This window comes from Ursus maritimus, unplaced genomic scaffold (genome assembly GCF_017311325.1).
Source record: "Ursus maritimus isolate PB19 unplaced genomic scaffold, ASM1731132v1 scaffold_18, whole genome shotgun sequence".
Lineage (NCBI taxonomy): Eukaryota > Metazoa > Chordata > Mammalia > Carnivora > Ursidae > Ursus > Ursus maritimus.
Genome location: NW_024424230.1, coordinates 34,613,432 through 34,639,238, shown reverse-complemented (window position 1 = coordinate 34,639,238; position 25,807 = coordinate 34,613,432). Strand labels below are relative to the sequence as shown.

Sequence of the window (25,807 nt, the reverse complement as noted above, 5' to 3'; positions counted from 1 at the left end):
AAGATGACAGGCCGTCAGGTTTAAAAACAAAATCACTAGCCAGTCTGTTATTGCACAGAGGTACTTTTTTTAAACAAGATACTGTGGATCTCTAATGTTTACAAAATCAAAACAACCCACTGAGTTTTCCATCTGCCATTGTTTCATTTCAGAGGGAAAAAAAATAGCTTGCTTTTAAAGCTTAGGGATTTTGGAATGTCTAATATATTGCTCAGAATGGACTTTTCCATTTCCTTTTATTGAATGCCCAAATTAATTCCTTTTATCATTCATACAGGAACAGTGGCAGGAGTTAGAAAAGATGCGTCCACATCTCCAATGACAACAGGAAGCCAAAAGGAACTTGTAATCGCAAACTCATCTGCACTGCAGCCTGAGGCTTCCCGGTAAGCCTCAGGGACTCTGGTTTAACATACTTTAGAGGAGAGCCTTTGGGGGGCAGGGAGTCATTTAATAAGGAGTGGAAAAGTCTTGACAGTTCTTAATAGCTGTTACTCAAGAGAGGGACCTTATTTGGAAGCGTCTAGATTTGGCCAGGTTGATCTCACGGAGCCCTTTCCTTTACACATGCCCCGCCTTAACTGAAACTGGTAATTGGCAAGGATTTCCAGAGAAACACAAAGCTAATCCTGTCTTTCATCAGAAAATGCGCTTAGCAGCAGGCCTTTCCCAATTTGTCATAGAATTGTTATACACTTGGACTTTAACTAACTGAAGTAATTGATACTGAAAATTATAGTGGGCTTTGTTTTTAAAGAACTGTCAACATTTACTGATACCAGAGACATCTGAAGAGTTAAGAATGTGATCAGGCTTTTCTGAAGTCAGGAAAAGAAATACATCATTAAAATTTTTTCACATCCAATAAGCCACCCCCTATTATGCATTTAAGGCTGAATATATAAACAGCAACACCAAATGGGCTTAGTTTCGGCTTCCTTAGGAATGTGATTGTAAATTCCCAGCATTTTATCAGATGAATGTAGATTTTAAGACTTAATTTTAATTATAGAGAACTTTTGCAAAATAATTCTAACACAGAGGACAATAATGACTGCCATCTATTAGGCACCACCCTTTGTATGGACTGTAAGTGGTACTACTATCATCCTCATTTCCAAGATTAGGAAACTAAGAGATTGAGTGACTTGCCTAAAGTCACATAGCTAGTAAGAGGTGGAACTAACGTTTCAGACTCCAAAGCCCATTATCTTAAAAACTGTAATAGTTGACAATGACAACCTCCTTATTTTGAAGGTGACCCACAATCAAAAGAAAATTTAACTAGTTTACCACATTCTTTGTCCATTACTCCTTTCTTTTATTTTTAATGCTGCCCTTATTAGCATTTTCCAAGTACCCACATTGAGCTGTCATTCTGAAATGTTGAGGGGGGCTCCCTCCTTGGACCACTCAGCATTGTGGCTGAATGCTTGTGCTCAAAGAGGATCCATCCCAGTCACCTTGAGGGCTTCCTCTGGAGAAGTTAAGGTAAAGAGGAGAAATGATCTGGATTTTCAATCTTGTGAATTTTCCTATTGAAGAGTAAAGTGAGATCTTTAACGCTACTTTAATGTGTTTTTGATGATTGCATTTCAGTTTAGAGAGAAGCATGAAAAAGAATAAAATGTTTCCCCAGTAAGAGTTTTGTAGAACATTCTCAGCACACATTTTGTGAGTGGACCATATCAACTTTGTACAGTTTTACAAGCCCAGGTTAAAATTGCTGTGAAGGCTCATATTTACGGACGTTAAAAAAGGGATTCTGTATCTGTTAGTTCTTAATACTGCAAATCAGCCAAATATAGATTCTCAGAGGTTTCATAAATAATGAGTACTTGGCTAAATAAAGCAATGTGTAACACACTGGATTTCATCCTTAGAAAGCGCATGATGGCATACTATAGGTCTGTTATACAAAGTGCAGAGTTGAAAAAAAAGATTCAGTACTATGAAAATCAGTTACCAGGAGGGCACAGTGGTTGCTTTCCAGATTTCAGAATCAGGATTATTTGAATTATTTTTATTTCAAAGTATAGAAAAGGCATTTTTTTATAGACTGCCTTTCAGTTACATGCAAACTCTTAATGCTTAAGGCAAAACTTTGTTTATTCTTATCCCAACAAACCTTTGAAGGTACTGACAACAAGAGTAAAAGCCTACCCACCCTATATTCCAAGATTTTTCCAAACTTGCAAAAGAGGATGGGGGTGGGACAGATGCTGGTGGGAAACAGCTTTTCCTTTGTTCTCTGAAAAGCACTAACACCTAGAAGAGTCCTATATTGTCCCACGTGCAGGTGATAAAACCAGGCGTGGCAAAGTCATCTTTCTCATCACAATGTGGGTTGTTAATTGTTCTCTCTGCTGCCTGTCAATATAATGTGAAATTTTCATTCCCCGTTCAAGATGGGAAAAGTTGTGGCTGAAAATGTTAACATTTGCATTTTTATTTGTTGATTTATTTAAAGGACAGCCTCTCCTGCAGCAATCCATCACTTGGTGACACCCCAAATATGAATAATGTATTGTAGACTTGCGGTTACAATGTGTAATAAGTGCTAGAGACAGTAAAGGAATGTTAACTATGTTGCAAATGTAATATTTATTGACTCATAAAGTTTATTGCTTTGGAGGTTCAATAATACTGACCATAGGACATTAATATCACTTATCCTGATTTTAGCTGGGCACCTTTATATGTAGAAATATTCATCTTTCTCATGCTAACAAAATACGTAATTTACAGCGCAAGCAAAGAGGGCTTTATAGTTTTCTGTGCTGAGAGCTCTGGTGCTTCTTTCTCTTCATTCACTTCTGGCCTCCAGCGTTGATCACACACCCCTGAGCTGCCCAAGAGAGTAAGCACAGTGGTCATGTTGGCACAAGAGGGTGGTGCTACCGAACCATACAGCGCCATGCATTTCTGCTTGGCTGGAACAGGCAACACCTCCCAAACCCACTTCACCTGGGGCTTTTCTCCCTGTCATTCTGAACACCTGGTGGGTAGGTACACCTTCGATCAGAAAGTTGAACAAACACTTCTCCTGCTGTGACACTAGGTCAGAGTTGACAGATTCTGCTGCATCCTGTGGTTTCCAGGGTGAAACCAGAGCTGGTAGGTTACCAATTAATTTGTTAGGAGCACAACTGTTACTGATAATTAACCCTTTGGTACCTTCCAGGATTACGTATGTCCATTGCCAGCAGTAAAGATCATACAGGAAATATCTGACGCCCAAAGCGAAAGAAGTAATGTTAATTAGCAACCATCAGCTGTAATTGTCATCCCCATTAAGATGCAGAATTATGTATTTCTTCGTTATAAATAACCTTTCTAATTGTACTTGATGTATGCCAATTTAATCAAAAAGTATACTTGCAACAGACCGATATTTGCATTAATGTAGCTTTGGATTTTCAAATCTTTTATTTCAAATTTGGGGAGAAAAAGCATATTACAGCTGTATATCCTTTATATGTGGGTATCTATTTCTATCTGGGTATGGAGATCTAATACATTTTCTATTAAAATGAAGACAGGATCTTCTGGGATTGTTCAGTGAAACAGAAATCGTGTCACTTTTTAAAGTACCAGTGAAGTTTCTATCTCCCAGTCATATGACAGCTCAGTGGTAATTGTTCCAAACTGATAAACAGGCAAATACCAGGCCAGCAGCAGCAGAATTATGTTCTTGAGTCCCTGAAGTAAAATGTTACTACGGCTTCTTCTCTCTGTTGTCCCCTGATGCATAAGAGTTAAGGCTGGTATTCTTGCCCTGTGTGTGTGTGTGTGTGTGTGTGTGTGTGTGTGACAGAGAGATAGAGAGAGAGACAGAGAGATGTGAAGAAAGAAAAGCAGATCTCACCAAAGCATGCCCAATTACTGAATTTTGGGAACTGGAGCTATAGTTGGCCTTTTTCTAGGAAGTACTCCTCACTTCTGTACTCTAGGTTTTTTTTCAAAAAGGTTTTTTACCACAGGCTTTGCTTTTTTTTTTTTTTTTTTTTAAGATTATTTACCTATTTTAGAGAAGCATGCATGTGAATGCATGGTGGAGGGGCAGAGGGAGAGAATCCCAAGCAGACTCCACCCCCCAACGAGGGGTTTGATCTGTGACCCAAGCAGAAATCAAGAGTCAAACCCAGGAGCCCCCAGAGTTGAAAGTTTTTGTTTTCTTTTGTTTTATTTGTTTTTTATATATGTTGGAGAGGGGTGATTTTGTGGAGCTTGCTTTTTGTTGAAGGAGGTAAGAAAATATTTAAGTATGTATTTTCAAAGATGTAATAGCTTATTTGGGGGCTTTTAAAAAAATAGCTTAAAAAATAATTTGTTCGTTTTTTTAAGACTGTGGTCCTTTGCTGTCAAACTATATGCTTAATTATCATGAAAAATTTCTGTACGTTTACAGCTTGATGAGCTCTCCATAGTGCACTTGCTTGTGCACTGTAATGCTCGCAGACAACTATTTGTGCCCAGCTGATTTGAAGCTGGCGGAGACTTTCTGTCCGTTGAGGTTGAGACTGAAGGACCAGGCTCAGAATATTGGAAAACTGGGACCACATTACACATTACACAGGCTGGAAGGATCCAAGTACCCTGCAGTCTAGAACTTAAACTTCTCTCTGTCTTGAAAACTGTTTTTTTTCTATGTCTTTGGAAGAATGTCTGTCTATTCAGGTCCCCTGCCCATTTTTTATTCAGACTGGTTTTGTTTTGTTGCTATTGAGTTGTAAGAATTCCTTATATATTTTGGATATTAACGTCTTGTCAGATATATAGTTTATAAATTTTTTCTTTCAGTTTATGGTCATTTCCTTTACAGTTTGATACAGTCCCATTTGTTTACTTTTGCTTTTGTTGCTTGCGCTTTTGGTATCATATCCAAAAAGTAATTTCAAAGGCCAGGGCCAAGGAACTTTTTTCCTATTTTCTTCTAGGAATTTTACAATTCCAGGTCTTATATTTAAGTCTTTAATCCATTCTCAAGGTTTTCATTTATATCATGAAAGATAAGAGTCCAGTCTCATTGCTTTGCATGTGAATATCCAGCTTTCCCAGCACCATTTATTGGTGAGACTTCCCTTTCCCGATTGTATATTCTTGGCACCCTTGTTGAAAATTCATTGATCATCTATGCTTTGGTTTATTTCTGGATTCTTGATTATGTTCCATTGGCTTGTGTCTCTGTTCTTATGGACAGTACCATACTGTTTTGATCACTATAGCTTTGTAATATAATTTGAAATCCAGAAGTGTGATACCTCCAACATTGTTCTTTTTTCTCAAGATTTTAGCTATTTAGAGTCCTTGTGGTTCTATATGAATTTTGAGATTGTTTTTTCTATTTCTGTGAAAAATGCCTTTGGAATTTTGGTAGGAATTGCATTGAATCCATACATCACTTTGGGTAGTATGGATATTTTAACAATATTAATTCTTCCAATCCATGGAGATGGGATATCTTTCCATTTATTTGTGTCTTCTTCAATTATTTTCATCAATGTTTTATAGTTTTCAGTGTACAAATCTTTCATTGCCTTGATTAAATTTAGTCCCAAGTATTTTATTCTTTTTGATGCTATTATAATGGAATTTTTTCTTGATTTCCTTTTTGATTTAGATCATTGTTGGTGTAAAGAGACTCAACTGATTTTTGTACATTGATTTTGTATCCTGGAACTTTACTGAATTTGTTTATTAGTTCTGACAGGGTTTCTGTTGTTGTTTTGGGGCTGGAGTCTGTAAGGTCATCTACATATAGAATCATATCATTTGCAGAGATAATTTTAGTTCTTCCTTAACTATTCGAATGGCTTTTATTTCTTTTTCTTGACTCATTGCTGTTGCTTGCACTTCTAGTACTTTGTGTAATAGAAGTGACAAGAGCAAGCCTCATTGCCCTGTACCAGATCACAGAGGAAAAGCCTTCAATTTTTCCCCATTGATTATGATGTTAGCTGTGGCTTTTTATAAATGGCCTTTATTGTGCTGAAGAAATTTTCTTCTTTACTTTGTTAAGACTTTTTGTTGACTAGGGGGCTGAACTTTTCAAAGAAGACATACAAATTGCCAACAGATATATGAAAAGATGCTCAACATCATTGGGGAAATGCACATCAAAACCACAATGAGATATTACCTCACACCTGTTAGGATGGCTATTTTCAAAAAGATAGAATATAACAAGTACATAATGGTGAGGATGTAGAGAAAAGGGAACCTTGTGCTCCATTGGTAGAATGTAAATTGGCACAGCTATTGTGGAAAACAGTATGGAGCTTCCTCAAAAAATCAAAAATAGAACTACTATATGATTCAGCAATCCTTCTTCTGGGTATATACTTGAAGGAAATACAGCCAATACCACAAAGAGATATCTGTGCTCCCATGTTCATTGCAACATTTTTCACAGTAGCCAAGATATGGAAACAACCTAAATGTCCCATCAGTGGATGAATGGACTTTGGAATAGTATTCAGCCTTTAAAAAGGAGATCTGCCATTTGTGACAATATGGATTAACCTGGGGGACATTATACTAAATGAAGTAAACCAGACACAGAAATACTGCATGATCTCACTTATTTGTGGAACCTATAAAGTTTGAAGCATAGAAGCAGAGAGGAGAATGGTGGTGGCCAGGGGTGGGAAGGTGGAGGAAATGAGGAAATAGTGGTCAAAGGGAACAAAGTTGCAGTATGTAGGACAAATAGGTCTAGAAATCTAATGTACAGCAGGATGGCTACAGTTAATACTGTATTAAATATCGGAAATTTGCTAAAAGAATAGATTTGAAGTGTTCTTACAACACACACACACACACACAATGTTAACTATATGAAGAGATGAATATGTTAGTTCGATTGTAGTAATAATTTTACTATGTATATGTATATCATTAATAATTTCCTAATATTGAATAACTCTTCCAAAAATCGTGTTGTATACTTTAAATATATAAAATTTTAATTTTTTTAAAGTGGGGTTTTTTATCTTTATTTTCCCCTTAAATAACTTGACATGAAAATCCAGTTGCTTCCAGCTCCAGATATGGTGATATAACCTTTAAAGTGCTTGAACTGGCATGTTGGTCATTTGCTGTGCTGTGAAGAGGGACAAACATTTCTGCATTTGTCCCTCTTCGTTCTTTGTGGGTCATAAACCAAGGCTTTAGTGCCTGGGCAGTTCAAGCATTGTTTAGTTTCTCATCTCAATTTGCCAGTAACCATTTAGATTACGTAGAAGGAAAAATCATGTAAATATGCTGTCCCTGGTTTAGAGGAGGTAGTTTGCACACCACACACAATCAGAGTAGCACTTACTGTAACCTTTCCATTTTGAGTATATTGTAAATAAAATAAAAACAAAGCCTAATGAAATGATGCACATAAAATGATGACAGTAAAAAGGTAATAGTCTGAAAACTTCAGGGAAGAATGTGTTGAATATGTAAAAGAAAACATGAAGTATAATGTGCCTCTCTGTCTTCCATCTTCAATCAGAAGGATGAAAAGCCCGGCCATTCAAAAGGGGTTTTGTTTAAATTGAGTTGATAATTTGAAATTCCCTGCCAGTAGGTGCATTACTGCCAAGAACAGTTGAACACATGGAAATTCTTATGTGTTTGATGAAAAGATGTTGCTTTTAATTAAGCCATGATATTGTGTTGTTACTGTAATTCCCACTGTTAAAAGCCATTAATATAATCCATTCTTCTGGCACACACTGTTATACAGTGTATAAGTTTAAAAAACAGAAACAAATAGGCTAGGTAGAAATAATAAAGAGACTGCATAATTCCAAGAAGTGAATTCAGCTTGAGGAAGCTTGTCAAGACATTCTTCCCCTAGAAAAAACATACCACATAGAGAAAATATACATTAAAATAGCTGATATTTACTAGTCACTTAGAATTCTGGTCCTGGCTTCAGGAATTCTAAGTTCTGGGTGTAAGGGTTATAAGAGCGCCTTCGTTTTTCACAGTTTTCTATATTTTCCAAATATTCTGCAGTGATTACCTACATAATTTTTAAAACAATACTTAAAAACAAAGGGCACATATTAATAGGAGGTAAACCCATTTCAAAATTTTTTACTCTACAATTCCAAGTACCTCCAAAAAGCCTAAGGTTCACCTTGGAACATATGACATAAATATGTTCTTTCTTTGTCGAGCCAGCAATAGGTGAGGATTATGCTTCCTTGGTGTGTCTTCTCCAGGGTACTGAACGCTGAAAAATGGTATGATTGGTGACATCTGTTCAGCATTGCCAGTTCCCGTTATCATTTCACAGTGTTTAGCCTCATGAACTGCTGTTTTAGAGTCGCTCATTTGGTCCAAGGTCACCAAATTCCCTGAACTTCAATGTTAAGAAACATTTGTTGAGTGTCACCTAGTGTTCTAGGCAGTTCAGTGCTTTTCTAAAATTCTTTTATATATGTTGCCTAACGTAATCCTCACAATCATGAGAAAGTAAAGCTCAATGAGGCAATTATAGAACAGCCAAGAGCCCAGGTGTAGTAATTAAAACACCTGGGTTTATAGGCCTAGGTTTGAATGCTAGCTATGTGGTTTTGAACAAATCATTTAATTTAATCTATAGAATGGGGATAATAATATCTCCTCATAGGCCTGTCACGATGATTAAGCAAGATAGTTTACATAAAGTACTTAGCACAGTCCCAGTATGTCGCTCAATAGTAGTTGTCATTGTAGAACTTCCCAAGATCACACAAGCAATAAGGAGCTAGGATTTGGACCCTGCTATTGTAATTCCAAACTCTCTGTGTGTTCCCTGACAAAAGGGTAGGAATAGGATTAGGTTCATCCCAGAAGTCGGCAACAGGGTTGTATTTTTTCATTTTCACCATGTAAACATGTTTGCAAACATGCCTTTTACTTTACCTCTCTAAGCATGACCCCTCGGGTAAAAATAAGAATATTAACAACTACCTTGAAAATTTGCTCAGAGTATTAAATTTAGGTAAGCAAAGCCCTTAATTTGGTGCTGGGCAATAGTGTGCACTCTGTCAGCATTCACTCCTTTCTCTGTGCTCTGGGCAACAAGACTTGTTTAGGCACCTAGAACAATATATATAAATGATATTAGCCCCTCTGCCAAATGTACTGAGTTACAGTGCTCTGCAGAAATGTGGCTTAACAGCAGATGTGAATACCCTGCATTCAGAGTATTTTCCCTGTGCACCATTCGCACGTTCTTTCAATGTCTTGAGATGTTTCTTCCATTTGTTTTTCTTCTAAAAAAAAGGAGGGGAGGGAGTAAAATTCTTGGCTAGTGATTGAGTTAGGATTTAATGTTGTGTTCTTAGAACTTCTGTTTCTAGAGTCACTTAGCCCTCAGTGACGTTACTGATCATGGATTTCCTCCCACAATTAACCCCTTGTAAAAAGCTTTTGAAAAGGTTTAATTCCCTTCAGAGCAGTTGTTGCAAATCTATCTGAACATTGGAATCACTTCAGAATCTCTTTAAAAGTATCTACTTCTAGGCCTCACCCAGATTAATTGAGTCGAAACTGCCCGGAGTGGGCCCCAACCACCCAGGAATGTGTGGTTTTTATTTTCCCAGTTGACTCTGCTGTACTTGGTCTTAAAATTTGGAAGCCCCTGCTCTGGCACACTGAGGTTCTGTTCTCCCTTTCTTCCTTCTGCCCCCAGCCCACCCCCGGGACTCTTCTTTCCGTTAGCCACTTTCTACAGCCATTGTCATCCCGTCCCCAGGGTATTACCAGAGCCCACCAGTAAGCCTACACTGACAAAAATGGCTAAGAAGCCCTCGAAGCGTTCCTCTTTTCGATCTAAATTGTTGAAGTTGGGTCTAACCACTAAAACATAGAGTTGATGGCAGTCTTCTCTATGAAAGCCGTATGGTGCCGTCATCCTCTGAGTAACAAGGGAAAGACTCCTAAGGAAATCATTCTTAATGTTTTCTACCTCTTTCCTCCTCCTCTGCTTTATCCTTCTTCATAGTAGTTATCATCTTCTAATACACCATATAATTTGCTAATGTGTTTTATTTAATCTCCGCTTCTTCCCCTCTCCTGTGCCGAGAATGTAAACTTCATGAGAATTTTTTTTCTTTATTTAAACTTTATTTATTTGTTTGAGAGAGAGAGCGGGGGTAGGAGAAGAGCAGAGGGAGAAGGAGAGAAGCAGACTCCCCACTGAGCAGGGAGCCATAGTGGGGGCTCGCACTCACAACCCTGAGACCACGACCCAAGCCGAAATGAACAGTTGAATGCTCAGTGGACCCAGCCACCCAGGTGCCCCAGGGCAAGGATTTCTTTTATTATATTCATTTCTATATCCCTGTCCTAGAGCAGGACCTGGCACATAACAGACATTCCAATGATCACAAAGTAACTGTTTCCTTTTCAATTTTCCAGTTCATGGCATTCCTGTAGACAGTTATTTTCCATTAGGTCTTCTTCACATCTACAGAAGAACCATGGGTTTGTGCCCTGCCTATACATTTAACTGTGCAGCTTTTACTTCCCGAACTTCCTTGCATTTTCATCGACTTTAAGGTGTTCCCATTTTATAAGAATTGAAAGATGTCTAGGCTTTTAGGAAGTTTTCAAGGAGCAGATTCTCAATTGTGAGACGTTTCAGCACGTTCTTTACATTGGGATTTGATTGCTTGGACAGCGTCTCACAGGTTTCTTCACTTAGCCATTCCTTTGCTTATGTTCAGCCATAGCATACATCTTCTTCTAAGCCTCTGCTTTGGACTGTGGCTACTTTGTTTTTCTGGTTTCATCAGGTTAAAACCCTTTCATGCAGACAGGCAGTGTGGCTTAGAGGAAACGGCATTAGCATTAAAGGCCAAAGACCTGGATTCATCCAGCCTCTACAGCTAACTAGCAGCAAAGCCTTGACAGAGCCCTTGACCATATGGAACTTTAGGTCAGCCTTCCATCCTAGGCCTGAGCCTCACCTTTGTTTAGAGACAAAATCAAAATGAAATCATGTGCATCTTCTTCTTGATTTCAGAGTAGTTTATACATTTTGAGAATAAAATGAGAAATAAACATTTTCAAAAACAAATTTGATTTCAGAATAACATGTTTTAAACTTCCTTTCAAAATCTTTGGGTTTTGTGCTGGCCAGTAGTTTGGAAACATTAAGTAGATAAACGTGGTGCCCATCATTCACAGCGCAGTGCAGAGCAATTATGTGGGTATCTCTGACCTTCCCAGTTGACAGGGGACTGGTGCAACCTACATTTCTGAAAATTGTGCTATGTGAACATGTGTTTACTGAGGGTTTTTCTTTTTTCTTTTTTTTTTTAAAGATTTTATTTATTTATTCGACAGAGATAGAGACAGCCAGCGAGAGAGGGAACACAAGCAGGGGGAGTGGGAGAGGAAGAAGCAGGCTCATAGCCGAGGAGCCTGATGTGGGGCTCGATCCCAGAACGCCGGGATCATGCCCTGAGCCGAAGGCAGACGCTTAACCGCTGTGCCACCCAGGCGCCCCAGGTTTTTCTTTTTTAATGTTTAAATGAAACCATGTCTGGAAAACATCAGATCTTACTTTAGGGAGGATGCCAAGAGAAAAACAGAAGAAAAAGTTAACACCCTTAAAGTCCAGATTAAGGTCATTAGCCACATTGAAAGAGGTGACCATATCTTAGTGTAAGCTACATGCTTTGCCCTAGGGAAAGAATGGTCAGGATTGTGTATGATAGTTCCAAAAATACCACTGAGTAAATCAAAGACTTTATCAACAAGAATACTTACAGTGGAGAAGACAGACAATAATGTAGTTAGTGATCATTGGCTAATGTATCTTAACTCAGCTGGACATGTTTATACACTGTTTATATATTTAAATATATGTGTGTGTGTGTGTATATATATATACACCACTTTTAATGTATTTAACACTTTTTAATTTGAGTATCGTTGATACACAGGGTTTCAGGTGTACAACATAACGAATCATCTTCTCTGTACATTATGCTGTGCTCATCACAAGTGTAGCTACCATCTGTCACTATACAGCACTATTACAGTACCATTGACTATATTCCTTATGCTGTACCTTTTATTCCTGTGACTTATTCAGTTCATAACTGGAAACCTGTATCTCCTACTCCCTTTCACCCATTTTGTCCATCCTTCCACCTCTCCACCCTCTGGCAACCATCAGTGTGTTCTCCGTATTTATAGGTCTGATTCTGCTTTTTGTTTGTTTATTCATTTGTTTTTTAGATTGCATTTATGAGTCATATGGTATTTAACTTAGTCTGACTTCACTTAGCATAATACCCACTAAGTCCACCTGTATTGTTGCAAATGGCAAGAGCTCATCCCCTTTTTTATGTCTGCATAATATTCCAGAGTGTGTGAGAGAGTGTGTGTGTGTGTGCGCGTGCACGCATGTGCATGCATCACATCTTTTATATCCATTCTTTTATCAATGGACAGTTGCTTCCATATGTTGGCTATTGTAAATAATGCTGTAAAAAACATAGGGGTGCATGTATCTTTTCAAATTGGTGTTTTCATTTTCCCTTTTTTTTTTTTTTTTTTTTTGGTGTTTTCATTTTCTTTGAGTAAATAGCCAGTGGTGAAATTATTGGATCATATGGTATTTCTATTTGTAATATTTTGAGGACCCTCCATACTGTTTTCCACATTGGCTGCACCAATTTACATTCCCACCAATAGTACACAAACATTCCTTTTCTCCACATCCTTGCCAATACTTGTTATTTCTTGTCTTTATAGTTCAGCCATTCTAACAGGTGTAAAGAGATCCCTCATTGTGGTTTTGATATTTAACACCTTTCGTGTTTTCCCCATATACTATTTGCTTTTCATATTAATGGATTATGACCCCTCCCCAAAAAAAGATATGATGGTCCTCTTTTTTTTCTTTCAGCCTACTTTTCTTTATTTCTCGTGGAGAAATTCTAGATACATTTTGTATTTTCTGTAACTTTTAATAGTTTAACCACAAAAATTAAGAGATGGATATATATGAAAATACTTTGGAAAGAGTAAAGGGAAACACATGAATATTGTTCTTTTATTAGCCTTAAGACTTCTAGATACATCATCTCACCAAAGCATCCTTCCTATATTACCTTTTAGAAAATATCAGTAAGCCATTTGGTGTACAAATCCTAATATTACCTGAAGAAGGGAGATTCCAAGTTCATCTTGAAGCTCTAGAGTAATTGACCCAGCATTACATGTTTATTTATCAAGTCTTTCACTGATTTTTTTTTTTTTCTGTCGTGGGTGCATACTAAAGTAAGACTCTTACTGAGATTGAGAATTCATCATCTTGGTTGGAATGTAAGTCTCTTCACAGGCAAGGGCACAATGATTATTGTTTTACATGTGAGAAGCTGTTTCTTCCTTTGAAACAGCTGGGAGATTCTGAGATGGGTTGTAGTTTGTATTAGAATAGGGACCCTGCTTAACACCCTGTCACAGGACATGGGCCACTGAAAACCAGAGCCCATTGTTAGAGCCTAGAAGAAAGGCTCCAACCCAGTAAAAGGACAGCAAGCTAGAAAGCCAACAAACCTTATATACAACTGCACATCTCGTTAAAGTCTTACATCCACTTGTGTTTCTTAACATACATGAAGAATTCATCCTTTCTAAATTTTGACAGTTTAAAAATATTCTGGATAAATGTTTATGTTTAATAATAGTAATATATAAGGAAGATACGATAAAATGCATGCCTAGCCAGTGGGATTACTTTTCAGTGGGATTATTTTGTAAATGTTACACATTAAGTAAATTAAAAGATGCAAACAGTTGTACCTTGGGGATTTTTCTTCTTTCTAGGGCTCTGAGTAACCCTGAGCAGGCACTTTGAAGAGTTAGGTTGAAAGCCAGAGCTGGAACACCATGCCAGTCCATGCTGAGGGAGAGGATATTAAACTTATTTCTTGCAGAAGGCAGTCTCTTCCCTACACCCTGGAAGAAGTCTGTCCATCAGAAGTCACCATGGTCATATACTTAGCTTTTGGTGTGACCTGATGAAGGCTAGAAGTATCTTGCCTTGGGACACCTGCCCTACCAGATGCAGATTTGACTATTTACCACAAATGGCATTCTGTGTGGACTTTCATTAGGATGCTTCTGAATGTTCTCCAGTAATGAAGTGATTCCCTCCTGCATGGGTAGTTGGAAGTACTGTGCCAGCTAGCTCAGGGGAGAATCCTCAGTTAGTGACTTTTCATTCCATTCAGCCCATGTCTGCTGTCTTCACAATCTCAGCTCATGACTGAGAAATGCTCCTAAAATAAAACTTCTCTGTAGACCAGTTGATACACCCCACTACCAGCTCCTGTCTTCTGGGTTTGGGGAAGAAATGGACTGGTAGTAGAAGAACCAGATTCTGGTAAAAGCTGAGGTGTGGTGTCATCTCTGGTGGATTATAACCGTAACATAAACCACTGATTTACGCAGGAACAAGCTAAGTAGTGGCAGAACTAAGACTGGACCTGGCCCTGAAACCTCTGGAGCCCTGACCACTCTGGACCACAGGAGAGTTAGAAGCCCAAGGGATTGCTGTGCTTGTCCATGAGCCGCCCTCTGCCAGTACCGCACGTTCCCTCTGCTCTCCTTTAGGTGCTGCTGGAGCTGAGCAGCTTTTCCAGAACTGTCCCCTTCCGGAAGTTTGTGCTTCACCACAGCTTGCCCCAGTTCTTTTACCTTCTCCCTCTGGATATATGTATTTTTGTGAGCAGCAAAATGTTTCTACTGAGGGGCACATGTAGGTTACGTGGCAGTGACTTATTCAGACCAGAGGGTCTCATGCTAAGATTGTAGCATTCTATCATTACTTCAGTGGAGGTTTTTGTATCAATGTGAAAATTTTAATTTCATGCCCTGCAGACTTCACAGTCTTGTGTGCTCTTTCTGGTCCTATTGTTGCACAAAGGGTAAATCCCTGCATCACGTTCATTTTAGATTGAAAAAAAGTCAAGTCGATCCATTTGAGATCTTCAAACAAAGACAGATAAAAATCTCTTGTCAGAAAGCTATTATATGAGAGGGACGGAGTGGGGGGAAGAATTTGTTTCAGCTAATATGGCTTTCCATATGAGTGAGTATGGCTTCAAAGCACAAAAAAGAGGGAAAAAAACACCTCTCTGTTAACATTGGCTACTGGTACACAATATCCTCAAGTGTTTGGATATAAAAACCAATCAGACTGGGGCCAACATCTTTTTTAATCAATTATTGCTTGTAGAAAAAATCAAAATCTCTCCTTCACGCAACTGTTTATTTGGAAGACAGAAGGAAACATTGTAGTAGGGAAAACTGTCAGTGTAGTCTGGAATAGGTTAAAGCAAACATGGGGGAAACAAATCAGAACTTAATATTTAAATTGGCTATTTGACTAAAATTATGTTTTTAAATTAAATAAAAAGGTTATATAGAGAAGTTTTCATATCAGAGGTTTAAGATAAGAAATACCACAGATTAGAATTATAACTTAATATCATAAACTATTTAACATTAACTTCGAAGAAATATATTCATTTAGCCTTTACAAAAATTATGAAATACTATAGGGCCTGTAATGAACTATTTCAAGTTTCCTTTCTTGCCACCACCTTTAGCCTTTGGTCCTAAAGTCAGGTTTAGACTGCTAAGATCAGTTGGCTACGACATAGGCACTCAGCTTTCACTTCCTGATACAACTGTAATCCTTCTTAGAGGGCTGTGTGTAGGACTCAGCTGAATTAGCAAGGATCCATTCAAGAATCTGTTCGCTAATAAGTTTTTAAAGAAACTGACACCAGTGATTTGACAGCAATCACTTAAGCTTATTTGGGACAATTGCAGCGGTGATGTAGATTTTTTAAAGTAACATTTATATCACCTATAATCCTACCCATCCACTGTAGGTACTGTAAACACTATGTATAACACTGTTAATATTTTAGCAGTTAGTGTATTTCCTTCCAATCTTTTCTCTTTTGTTTTATTTATACACTTCTCTTTCTTTAGACTGAGTTTCTCTAAATTGTGAAATATCTGCAAGTTAAAAAAGCAGAAAATTTTTTTGTGTTAACCGTTCCATGCATAAATAAGAGATAGGTGGGAATTAGCAATGCGAAATAAAACTGCCTAGATTGGCCTGTTAGCAAGGTTGATTGTTGGAGTGAGGATGTACATGTTTCTCTTCTAAGTTACCTTAGGGATGCTACAATGTGATTGTGTTTCCAATAAAATTTCTCTCCTTTTTTCTTCTTTATTGGATCTATACACAAATTTAATCTGTAGTATAAATCATTCCTATAAAGTATATGCTATATTCTAAATGTGACTCCTACAACTGTCTTCGAGATGAGAAAAATATTTATTAAAGTTAAGTCATGCAATTAGAATGTATTTCTTTGTAGAGAAAAAAAATGATTAAATGGAATCTTCCTGGTTGGGAATAATGCAAGACAAAGGCGTTTACTGGAGAATGCCACAACTTGCTGGTTGGCATTCTACTTGTCAATTTTCAGAAACAGAAGTGGCTTTAACAAGGAATATTGTTTCACCTTTTAGGCAGTTGCCGTCTGTGCTAAGAAATAACATTATTCTCTTGCTCTGAGCTTCTCATAAGACACCAAAATAATGTGTTTTCACCTTAGCGTACCCCATTTATTTATTTTACCTCCTTCCTTCCACTTACCATTGATCTTGACCCAAACAAGGGACATCAGATTCAATTACTATGCTGGCCCAGTGCCAACTACAATGAGCCAGAAGGAGCTCCTGGCCTTACCGTCAATTTTCATCAGATTCAATTGTATTGACACCTCTTGTATTTCAGTATCAAATTCATTGGGCTTTTCCTTGTCATCCAATTTTCTAAATTCTTCCAAACTGGGATAGATAGTTGATCTGTATGGGTCTTTTTACTGCCAATGCACTGGGAGAAACCACCATGGGTTCCCTAGTCTTGGTAATGCTTTGTTAAAAATCTGGTTTCATTCCCGTCAGTTTCTGCTTTTTCCATTCCATTTATTTATGATTGAACTATTGTCACCCTATTTGGCTACCCTTGTTTTCTCTGTTGACTCTCCTTCCTGTCCTACCTTTTCTACAAAATTGTTCTAATTTTCCTAGCATCAGTAAAGCCTATTGAAGGAAGTTGGAACAGTAAATCAGATACAGTTTCTTGCACTATTTCTTGTCCTCCTACCCCCACACCTGGAACAAAGTAACATAAGAGGAACATTAGGTGCATGCTAATCACGTCTTTTAATGTGCTCTAGGTCAGAGGTATATTCATTGGGAGAACATCCTGGTGACCGTAAATGGCCATTGAATATGGCTTCCATTGGCAGCATATAAATTGCTCCACCTGTGGTGTTCCATTTTGCATTTAATAGGGGAGTTAGGCAATTGCCTTTTTCAGGCTATTGTGTATAGTTGTGTTTATCCCAAAAAGTTCGATATTCCCCCATCTCTAATTTTCATCCACAGTGTCATAGATAATGGCCAGTTAGGGGGCATAGATTAACCCAAACATGCCTCCCCATCCAACCATATCCAGAATTAGGGAAACAGTCTTTGAGTTCAAAATCCCAACGAACCATTTAAAGTAATGACTCTTCTGGAGCCATCTATACGATCAACAAAGTGGGTGACCTCTTTAACCAAATGTTCACTGGTTTCTGTTGTTTCGTGATTTTGCCCCCAGCCAACCTGTAACGTCTTTGTGACCAGAGGATGGAGGAGTATAAATTGCTATCTGAAACTGGAAGAATCTCAGGTCTCCTCCTTATAACAAATTCCTGTTTCAGCTTGCTCACAGTCAGTTCTAGTCTCCCAACTTCAGCTGTGGCCTTGAAAACAAGCAGAACACCTTCCTCTCCAGTTCATTCCATCCCAGCTAAAGCAGCCCTGAACACCTGTTTGTTCTTACACTAAGGACAACAGCCTGTGGCACACACACAGAGAAATTGTGTGTGGGGTGTGTGTGTGTATAAGAAGAGGGAGTTATTTCTTTTCTGCTGGGTTGTTGTCCCCAGTAGGTTCATATAAAGGTTATAAAGTCCATCAATTGATATTGTCTTTCTCTTTGAAAGTACACATGGTCATAGAACACTATCGTTCAGTTTTGTAATCTTAAACTTCAAACAATGCACTGATGAATTATTTATGTTACAGAATGTGTTTTCAATAATGTGTAGCATAAAATGGAATGAATGCATATCCATATGTGCCCTGAACTTTCTAAAGTGCATGCTAATAAACAGGGTAACCTAGCATCACTTTGGCCTGGTAGAATTTATAAGGCAAGCACTTCTCTTGCTTTGGGTTTCTACATTATGTTCTCTGACAATCAGCTTACTGCTTTTCCTCCTGGAGCCTAGCAGGTAACATTTTTCGATTCCAAGCTAACAATGCTTTTCTCTCCAGATAATGAAGGTTGAGGTCTATAAATTTCACTTGTCATTCTAGCTTCCAGCCATACTAAATTAGGCTTTAATTAATAATTAGTAGGAAGTTACAAATCCATAGAAAAGAGAATATTTTATATTAAGTGGACATTATCTAATCTCATGATTTCATAAAATAATTAAGATACTAGAAATAATTAGGATTTTTTTAAGTTTTTCATTACTTCAAAGTACAGGCTTGGATATCAGGGTTGGTAATTTTTTTTTAATCTGTATGTAGTTCCTGCAACAATGATAGAAAGAAAAGAAATCCTGCTTAAATAATTCTGTTTTTATAGTTGCACAAATTGTCAGATTTGTCCAAATTGGCTTTCCATATCAAAATCTGAGATTAACTACGTTGCTTGCAAAGTGGTAGTCTTTTACCAAAACTCCCAGAGAACAAAAACAAAAAGCCAGGAATAGACATCTCAAGAACCTTGAATGGTGGGCATTGTTGAAGAAGGTTGGGGAACTTCCAGGAGGCTGTTGCTGTTCATGATAATATCTTTGTGTGAAGACATAGCTCAGGACTGCCAGCCAGGAGAGAAATGAGTCAGGTCCACAGTCCCTCATACACAACTATTGGAGCCAAATGTATTTTGGAATTCACAATTGTTTAAGGTAACATAGTGTACATACCCTGTGAGGTAGAGCAAAATTATTCACGTTTAGGATTATTCACGTTAAATGGGATAAGTGATAAGTATAAATAGCCTCATATCAGCTCAAGTCAGATTTTGCAACCAAATAAGTTTGGCATAGGTCAGATGTTGCTACCAAAAAGGTTATGAAAAAACTTTCAGTGTTAATTACAGATAAGGATTGTGAGCCTACATCACCACTCTTGGACATTTTATTTATTCCTAATCCAGGAATCTCCATAAAAGGCAATGTCTCTGCCTTCCTCTAAATCATTTCCTCATACTGTTCTCCTCGATAAAATGCAAGGCTACACAGATTATAGGAGGAACCCATTAAGGTATTTCAGATCCAGGTGGGTCAAATATTCACTTGTCAGAGACAGCGAACTGAACTAAGTTGTTTTTATAATTATTGTCTTATTCAAGGAGTACAAATTCATAGGGATATTGTTTGAATAAGGCTTTTTCACACCCTAGTCTCCCATCCAGCCAAGTGCCCTCCTTTGTTTGATGCAACCACTACCAGTTTCCTGTGTGTCCTTGTAGGAATAATTACACATATGCAGTTTTGACTGTATACCAACATGTGTACTATAAAACCACATTATTTTAAATCTATACAGTGTCCCATTATATGGATGTACCATAATGCATTTAACCAGCCCACTGGTGAATGGATATTTGGGTTATTTGCAGTCTTTTGTGATTGCAAACAAGGCTGCTGTGAATATTCTTATACATGTCATTTATACATGTGAAAGGGTGTCTATAGGATAAACTCCTAGAAATGCAGTTATTGGTCACACATAAGTTCATGATGAATTTTGAAAGATATCGCTAAATTGCTTCAATAGAGATTGTACAACTTATGTTCCCATTTGAATATTTGGAATGCCTATTTGAAATAGGCAATATTTGAAAGCGCCTATTTTATTACACCTTCAAGAGCATAAAAAAAGTAGTTCTTTGCCAAACTGAGACATGAACATTGTTACTAGTAGTTATAACTAGCTTTTCTCGGGGCGCCTGGGTGGCTCAGTTGTTAAGTGTCTGCCTTCGGCTCAGGAGTCGGAGTCCTGGGATCGAGCCCCACATCAGGCTTCTCTGCTGGGAGTCTGCTTCTTCCTCTCCCACTCCCCCTGCCTGTATTCCCTCTCTCACTGGCTGCCTCTCTCTCTCTGTCAAATAAATAAAATCTTAAAAAAAACAAAACAAAAACCTTACAAAGTTTAAAAAAAAATAACTAGCTTTTCTCTTATTATGAGTGAAGCTTTATATTTGAAAAATAGGTAGATGGTTGATAGTCAAGTATTTACATTGTTATTCTTAACTATACATAAATACTACATACTCTCTTCTGTATTAAAAAGTAAAAGGGGAAAAGAGAAAGGGAGAGAGATTGAGAGAGGAAAAACATTCTAACACATGCAACAGTAAATAGGAAGGTCTTGATGCAAGAAACAACTTGTCCATTCCAGAAATAGAAAGAAGACCGCTGTACACTGGAACACAATTGAACGGAAGAGAAAGTCATGTGAAATGAGAAAGAAGAAGCAGGTGGGGATTTAACATTCAGGGTCTTGTTGCCTACATTAGTCAGGGTTCTCTACAGAAACAGAACCAATGAGAGATACATAGACTCGAGGGCACAGGAGGGGAAGAGAGGGTGGGACAGACTGTATTTTAAGCAACTGGCTCATAAGTTGTGGGGCCTGGCAAGATGAATTCATAGGGCAAGCCAGCAGGCTGAGAATTTGGGGTAAAAGGTGATGTTTATAGTCTTGACTGAAATCCATAGGGCAGGCCAGCAGTCTAGAAACTCAGGCGGAATATCTGTTGCAGTTTTGGGCAGAATTCCTTCTTCTTTAGGAAACATTAATTCTTGTTTCTAAGGCCTTCAACTAACTGGATGAGGCCCACCTACATTCTGGAGGATAATCTGTCTTACTTAAAGTCAATTGATTGTAAATGTTAATTGTTTTCTAAAAATATTTTCACAACAACATCTAGACTAGTGGTTGACCGAACAACGGGGCACCATATACTAGCCAAGCTGACACAGAAAATTAACTGTCACACTGCCCATGTGAACTGTTTTGTACTTTAAGTGCAGGGGGATAACCCTGAAGGGGATTGACAGGATGTGTTTTGAATTTGTAGAAACATTCTGTGGTTGCTGTACGGAGGGGAACAAGAATAGAATGGAAACCATTGAGGCTGCTGCAGTAATACAGATGAGAGATGATAATAACTAGGACTCTAGAGTTTGAAATGGAATAAAAACAATCAAAACCGTAATATTTTTAGGAAGTAGCACCAACAGGACCTTATAGGGAAGAGGGCAGTAAGATGTCAAGGATGACTCAAGATTTTTGGCTTTGGGATTGAGTGGATGAAAGAGCTTTTATTGAAATGAGAAAACTGGGAGAAGAGGGAGCAGATTTACCATGGGAGAAGGGATAGATATTGGACAAAGATGAAGCCTTCAGTTTTAAGTTTGAGATGCTTCAAGATATCCAAGTAAGGAAATCAAGTAGATGATTAGATTTTGGAGCTTGGACTAAAGATAAAAAATCTGAGAATTGACATAGAGAGGTTACAGAATACTGAGATCACCTCAAGAGAAAGAGAAGAGTATGAGGACAAAAGCTGAAAAGAGAAAAGACTACTGACCTAAGCACTGAGGAGTGCAAATATTTTGAAGTTGGATAGAAAAAATTTTAAAAACTAGAAATGATATTGAAGAGTGACCCAAAAGGCCAGAAGAAATTCAGAAGGTTATAATGTCTTCCATGAAACCAGGAGAACCAGAGGGAGAAGGGTTGATAGACATGGTCAATAGAATGAGTCTGAGAGGTCAGTAATTGAAATATCTACTGGATTTGCCAAAAGAGAGGGGGTTTGATAACCTTAAGAAAAATAGTTTCAGGAAAGTGGTCAGGTGAGTTGGAGTGATTAGAGACCAAATGAGAGATGAGGAAGTAGGACAGAAAACATGCTACTGTTTTAAAAGGTTGTTATAAAGACAAGCAAAAGGGAATGCAGGTTAAGGGAGGATTTCTGTTTAATTTTGTACTATGGGAGTTCTTAAATACACACAAAAGTAGAGAGACTATAATGGACCCATGTGGTTTACTGAGTTTTGGAAACCTTCAGTGTTCATTGTTCTTTCTGAATCCCAGACATCATGTCATTTTACCAATGAATGTATGCATTTCTAACAGATAATGATTTTTTAATACATAATCACAATACCATTATACACCCAACAAAGTAACAAATTTTTAATATCATCCAAAACTCTTTCCATGCTCAGTTTTCCTGGTTTGTTTCAAACATACATATCTATCATTGATTCTTTTAATCACTATTTAATTGAAGTCTACGTACTCCCATTTGGTTGATTGATCTCTTAAATCTTTTATCTATAACAGGTTTCCTTTCTTTTGTAATATCATTTATTTGTTGAAGTAACTAAGTCATTTGTCTTGTAGAATTTCACATATTCTGGGACACGGATGTTTATATCCTTACAATGTCGTTTACTACTCTTCCATACTTTACATTTCACGTGAATTGACAATTAGATCTAGAGGTTTGATTAGGCTCAAATTTCATTGTTCTGTAGTAAGAATACTTCATAGGTGATGCTGTGTACTTTCTACTGTAATATATAAGGAAGAAAATAATTACTGGTTGTCCTACTTTCATGATTATAAAACGTGGATAAGTGGGCTTAGATGATGTCATCCTGACCCTTCCATTATAAAGGTCCCTATCAACCTTTCACTTAAGGTTTTAGCAGCCATTGATGATTGCTGACTAGATTAGGGGTTGCAAAACAGTTAATTTTCTATTGTTACCTCTTCATTTATTAGTTGTGATTTTTCTAGAAAGAAAAACTTTCAGGATTTTTTTAAATATTGGAAGATACTAGAGCCTGTTTGAATGCTGATGATAGTGATTTGGTTAAGAAAGAAAAAGTAATATTGAGGAGAGAGGAGATGATCAAACGATGAATGTCCCCAAGAAGGTGATGGGGGATGGAATTCAGAGCAGATAAAGAACAGTCAGCTTTTGTTAGGAGACGTCCACTCCTTTCACTGTAACTGAGGGAAGAAAGAAGTTGAATGCAGATACAAAGAGGTTAGTAATTAGGCACTCGGAAGAATCATATAGTTCCCTGTGGCTTATATTTTTTAATGAACTATACAGGAAGGTTACTGACAAGGCAGTTGGCGAAATTGGGGGAAGAAAGTAAAGGAGCAGAAGTTTTAATTCTGTTTTTATGTTTAATGAGAGCTTTAAAAAAATAACTATGAAAATTCATGCAATACCAGTGGCTTTGTTAGAGCCTCTAAAACTAAAATTTTTTTCTTAGAAATCTTATCTTTTGAAAGGGATTCCTCAAAGCTGTCTAATCTCTTTGATGGAAAGATAAATCAATAATTTGTTCCACTTTATTTTACTGTGTTTCTCTCTTTCTTCCTGAGATCTAAATTTGATTCTCAACAAAGACGGATTCTCTTTCCAATTTGGCGTGTTAGGTAACCATGCCCTTTTTGCTCTGTTCTTCCTCTTTGAGAAGGGGGTGGGGGGGCGGCAGAGGGAGAGAGAGAGAATCTTAAGCAGGCTCCACGCCCAGTGTGGAGCCGATGTGGGGCTCAATCTCACAACACTGAGACCATGCATGACCTGAGCCAAAATCAAGAGTCCAATGTTTAACCAACTGAGCCACCCAGGCGCCCCCTCTTCTTACCTTTCATTTGCATGTCTACTATGGAGATCTCTCTTAAGGAGACGACATAAATCAAACATGAAGGTAGAATTTGGTCTAAAATTTGTACTTCTCTGATATGTAAGGACGGAATAGGATTACCGGTACTTCAAATCTGTGTCTTATACAATTGATATCTCTGTTATCAATCTTCTTAGTTAATCCTTGATGTAGACTTGAATCACATTGATAACATTATTTTAAATTTGATTGTTTGCTCTAAAAGAAAAACTAAAATACATCAGATGAAGGATTAGAAATGGATAAATAAAACTGTCCCTATTCATAGGCAGAATAATTTTCTACATAAAAGATACCATGGACTCTGCAGGAAGTTTCTAAAACTAAATGAGTTTATAAGGGATGCAGGATAAAAGGGAACACACAAAATTCAATACTACTTCTGAATACTAAAAATGAACAGTTAGAAACTGAAATTAATAGAAGTGCCATTCTGTAACAGTCTGCCTTTAAGTAATATTAATACACTTCCTATATGGTGAAAGACCCATACAACAGTTTACTTCCACTTCCCCACTCCCTGCCTTGGTGCTATTGTTATCATACATTTAAGTCATATGTATGTTATGCTCCACTTTGTGTCCATCCAGATTTCCATCTGGTATCATTTGGGGATGTCTTCATATATTCTAGGTAGAAGTCCTTTGTTAAACATGTGATTTTGAAAATGTTTTCTCCTCGTGTAGAACTTGTCTTTTCATTCTCTTAAAGTGTTTTTCACAGATAAATGTTCTTCTGTCTATCTTCTGGGATTTTCTAGTTTTGTATTTTACATTTAGGTCTATGGTCCATTTTCAGTTAATTTGTGTGAAAGGTGAAAGGTCTGTGTCCAGATTTATTTTCTTACATATGGATGTCCATTTGTCCCAGGCTATCTTTGAGCATTTGTTGAAAAGGCTATCTTTGCTCCAGTGTATTGCCTTTGTTCTTTTGTCAAAATATCAGTTGATTATACTTAGGTGGGTCCATTTCTGGGCTCTCTGTTGTATTCCGTTGATCTATTTGTCTGTTATTTTACCAATACCACACTGTCTTGATTACTGTAGCTTTATTAATAATTCTTGAAGTTAGGCAGTGTCAGTTCTCCAACTTTGTTCTTCAATATTGTGTTGGTTATTCTTCCTCTTTTTTCTCTCCGTATAAACTTTAGAATCAGTCTGTCCATATCCACAAAATAACATGCTGGGATTTTCATTGGGATTAATTACATTGAATCTCTAGATCAAGCAGCAAAGGACTGACATCCTGACAATATTGAGTCTTCCTAGCTATGAATGTGGAATATCTCTCCATTTATTTAGTTCTTTGATTTTGTTCATCAGAGTTTTCTAGTTTTCCTCATGTAAATCTTATACATATTTTGTCAGATTTCTATCAGGTATTTCATTTTGGGGGACACTAGTGTAAATAGTATTGTATTTTTTATTTCAAATTGTACTTGTTCATTGCTGGTATATAGTGATTGACTTTTGTATATGAACCTTGTATCCTGTAACTTTGGCTATAATCATTTATTAGTTCCAGGAGTTTTTGTTGATTCTTTTGGATTCTCTACATAGACAATCATGTCATCTGTGAACGAAAAGTTTTATTTCCTTCTTCCCACCTTTTATTTTCTCTTTTTGTCCTATTACAGTAGCTAGTTTTTCCAGTATGATGTTGAAAAGAAGTGGCAAAAGGATATCCGTGTCTCATACCTGAATTTAGTGGGAAAGCTGCGTTTCTCAACTTCTTAAGTGTGATGTTAGCTTTGGGTTTTTTTGTAGATATTCTTTATGTAGTTGAGGAAGTTCCCTTTACTCACTGAACATTTTTATCATTAATGGGTTTTGGATATGTCAAATACTTTTTCTACAGCTATTGATATGATCATGTGTTTTTCTTTTTCAGCCTGTGGATGTGATGGATTACATTAATTGATT

The 25,807-nt window shown here is 37.4% G+C and overlaps 1 protein-coding gene across 6 annotated transcripts in view; it reads left to right on the top strand.

Annotated features, from left to right (window-relative positions):
- Window positions 1-25,807, top strand: part of KIAA1328 (KIAA1328 ortholog) — a 355,285-nt gene that overhangs the window by 310,385 nt on the left and 19,093 nt on the right. For 5 of the 6 annotated variants that reach the window (XM_040632581.1, XM_040632580.1, XM_040632583.1 and 2 more), the window contains one exon: window positions 278-386. The exons of the other annotated variant lie outside the window; for it this stretch is intronic. In XM_040632581.1, coding sequence (XP_040488515.1) covers window positions 278-386 — 109 coding nt within the window. The remainder of the gene's footprint in view (window positions 1-277; window positions 387-25,807) is intronic. 6 annotated transcript variants of the gene reach the window in all.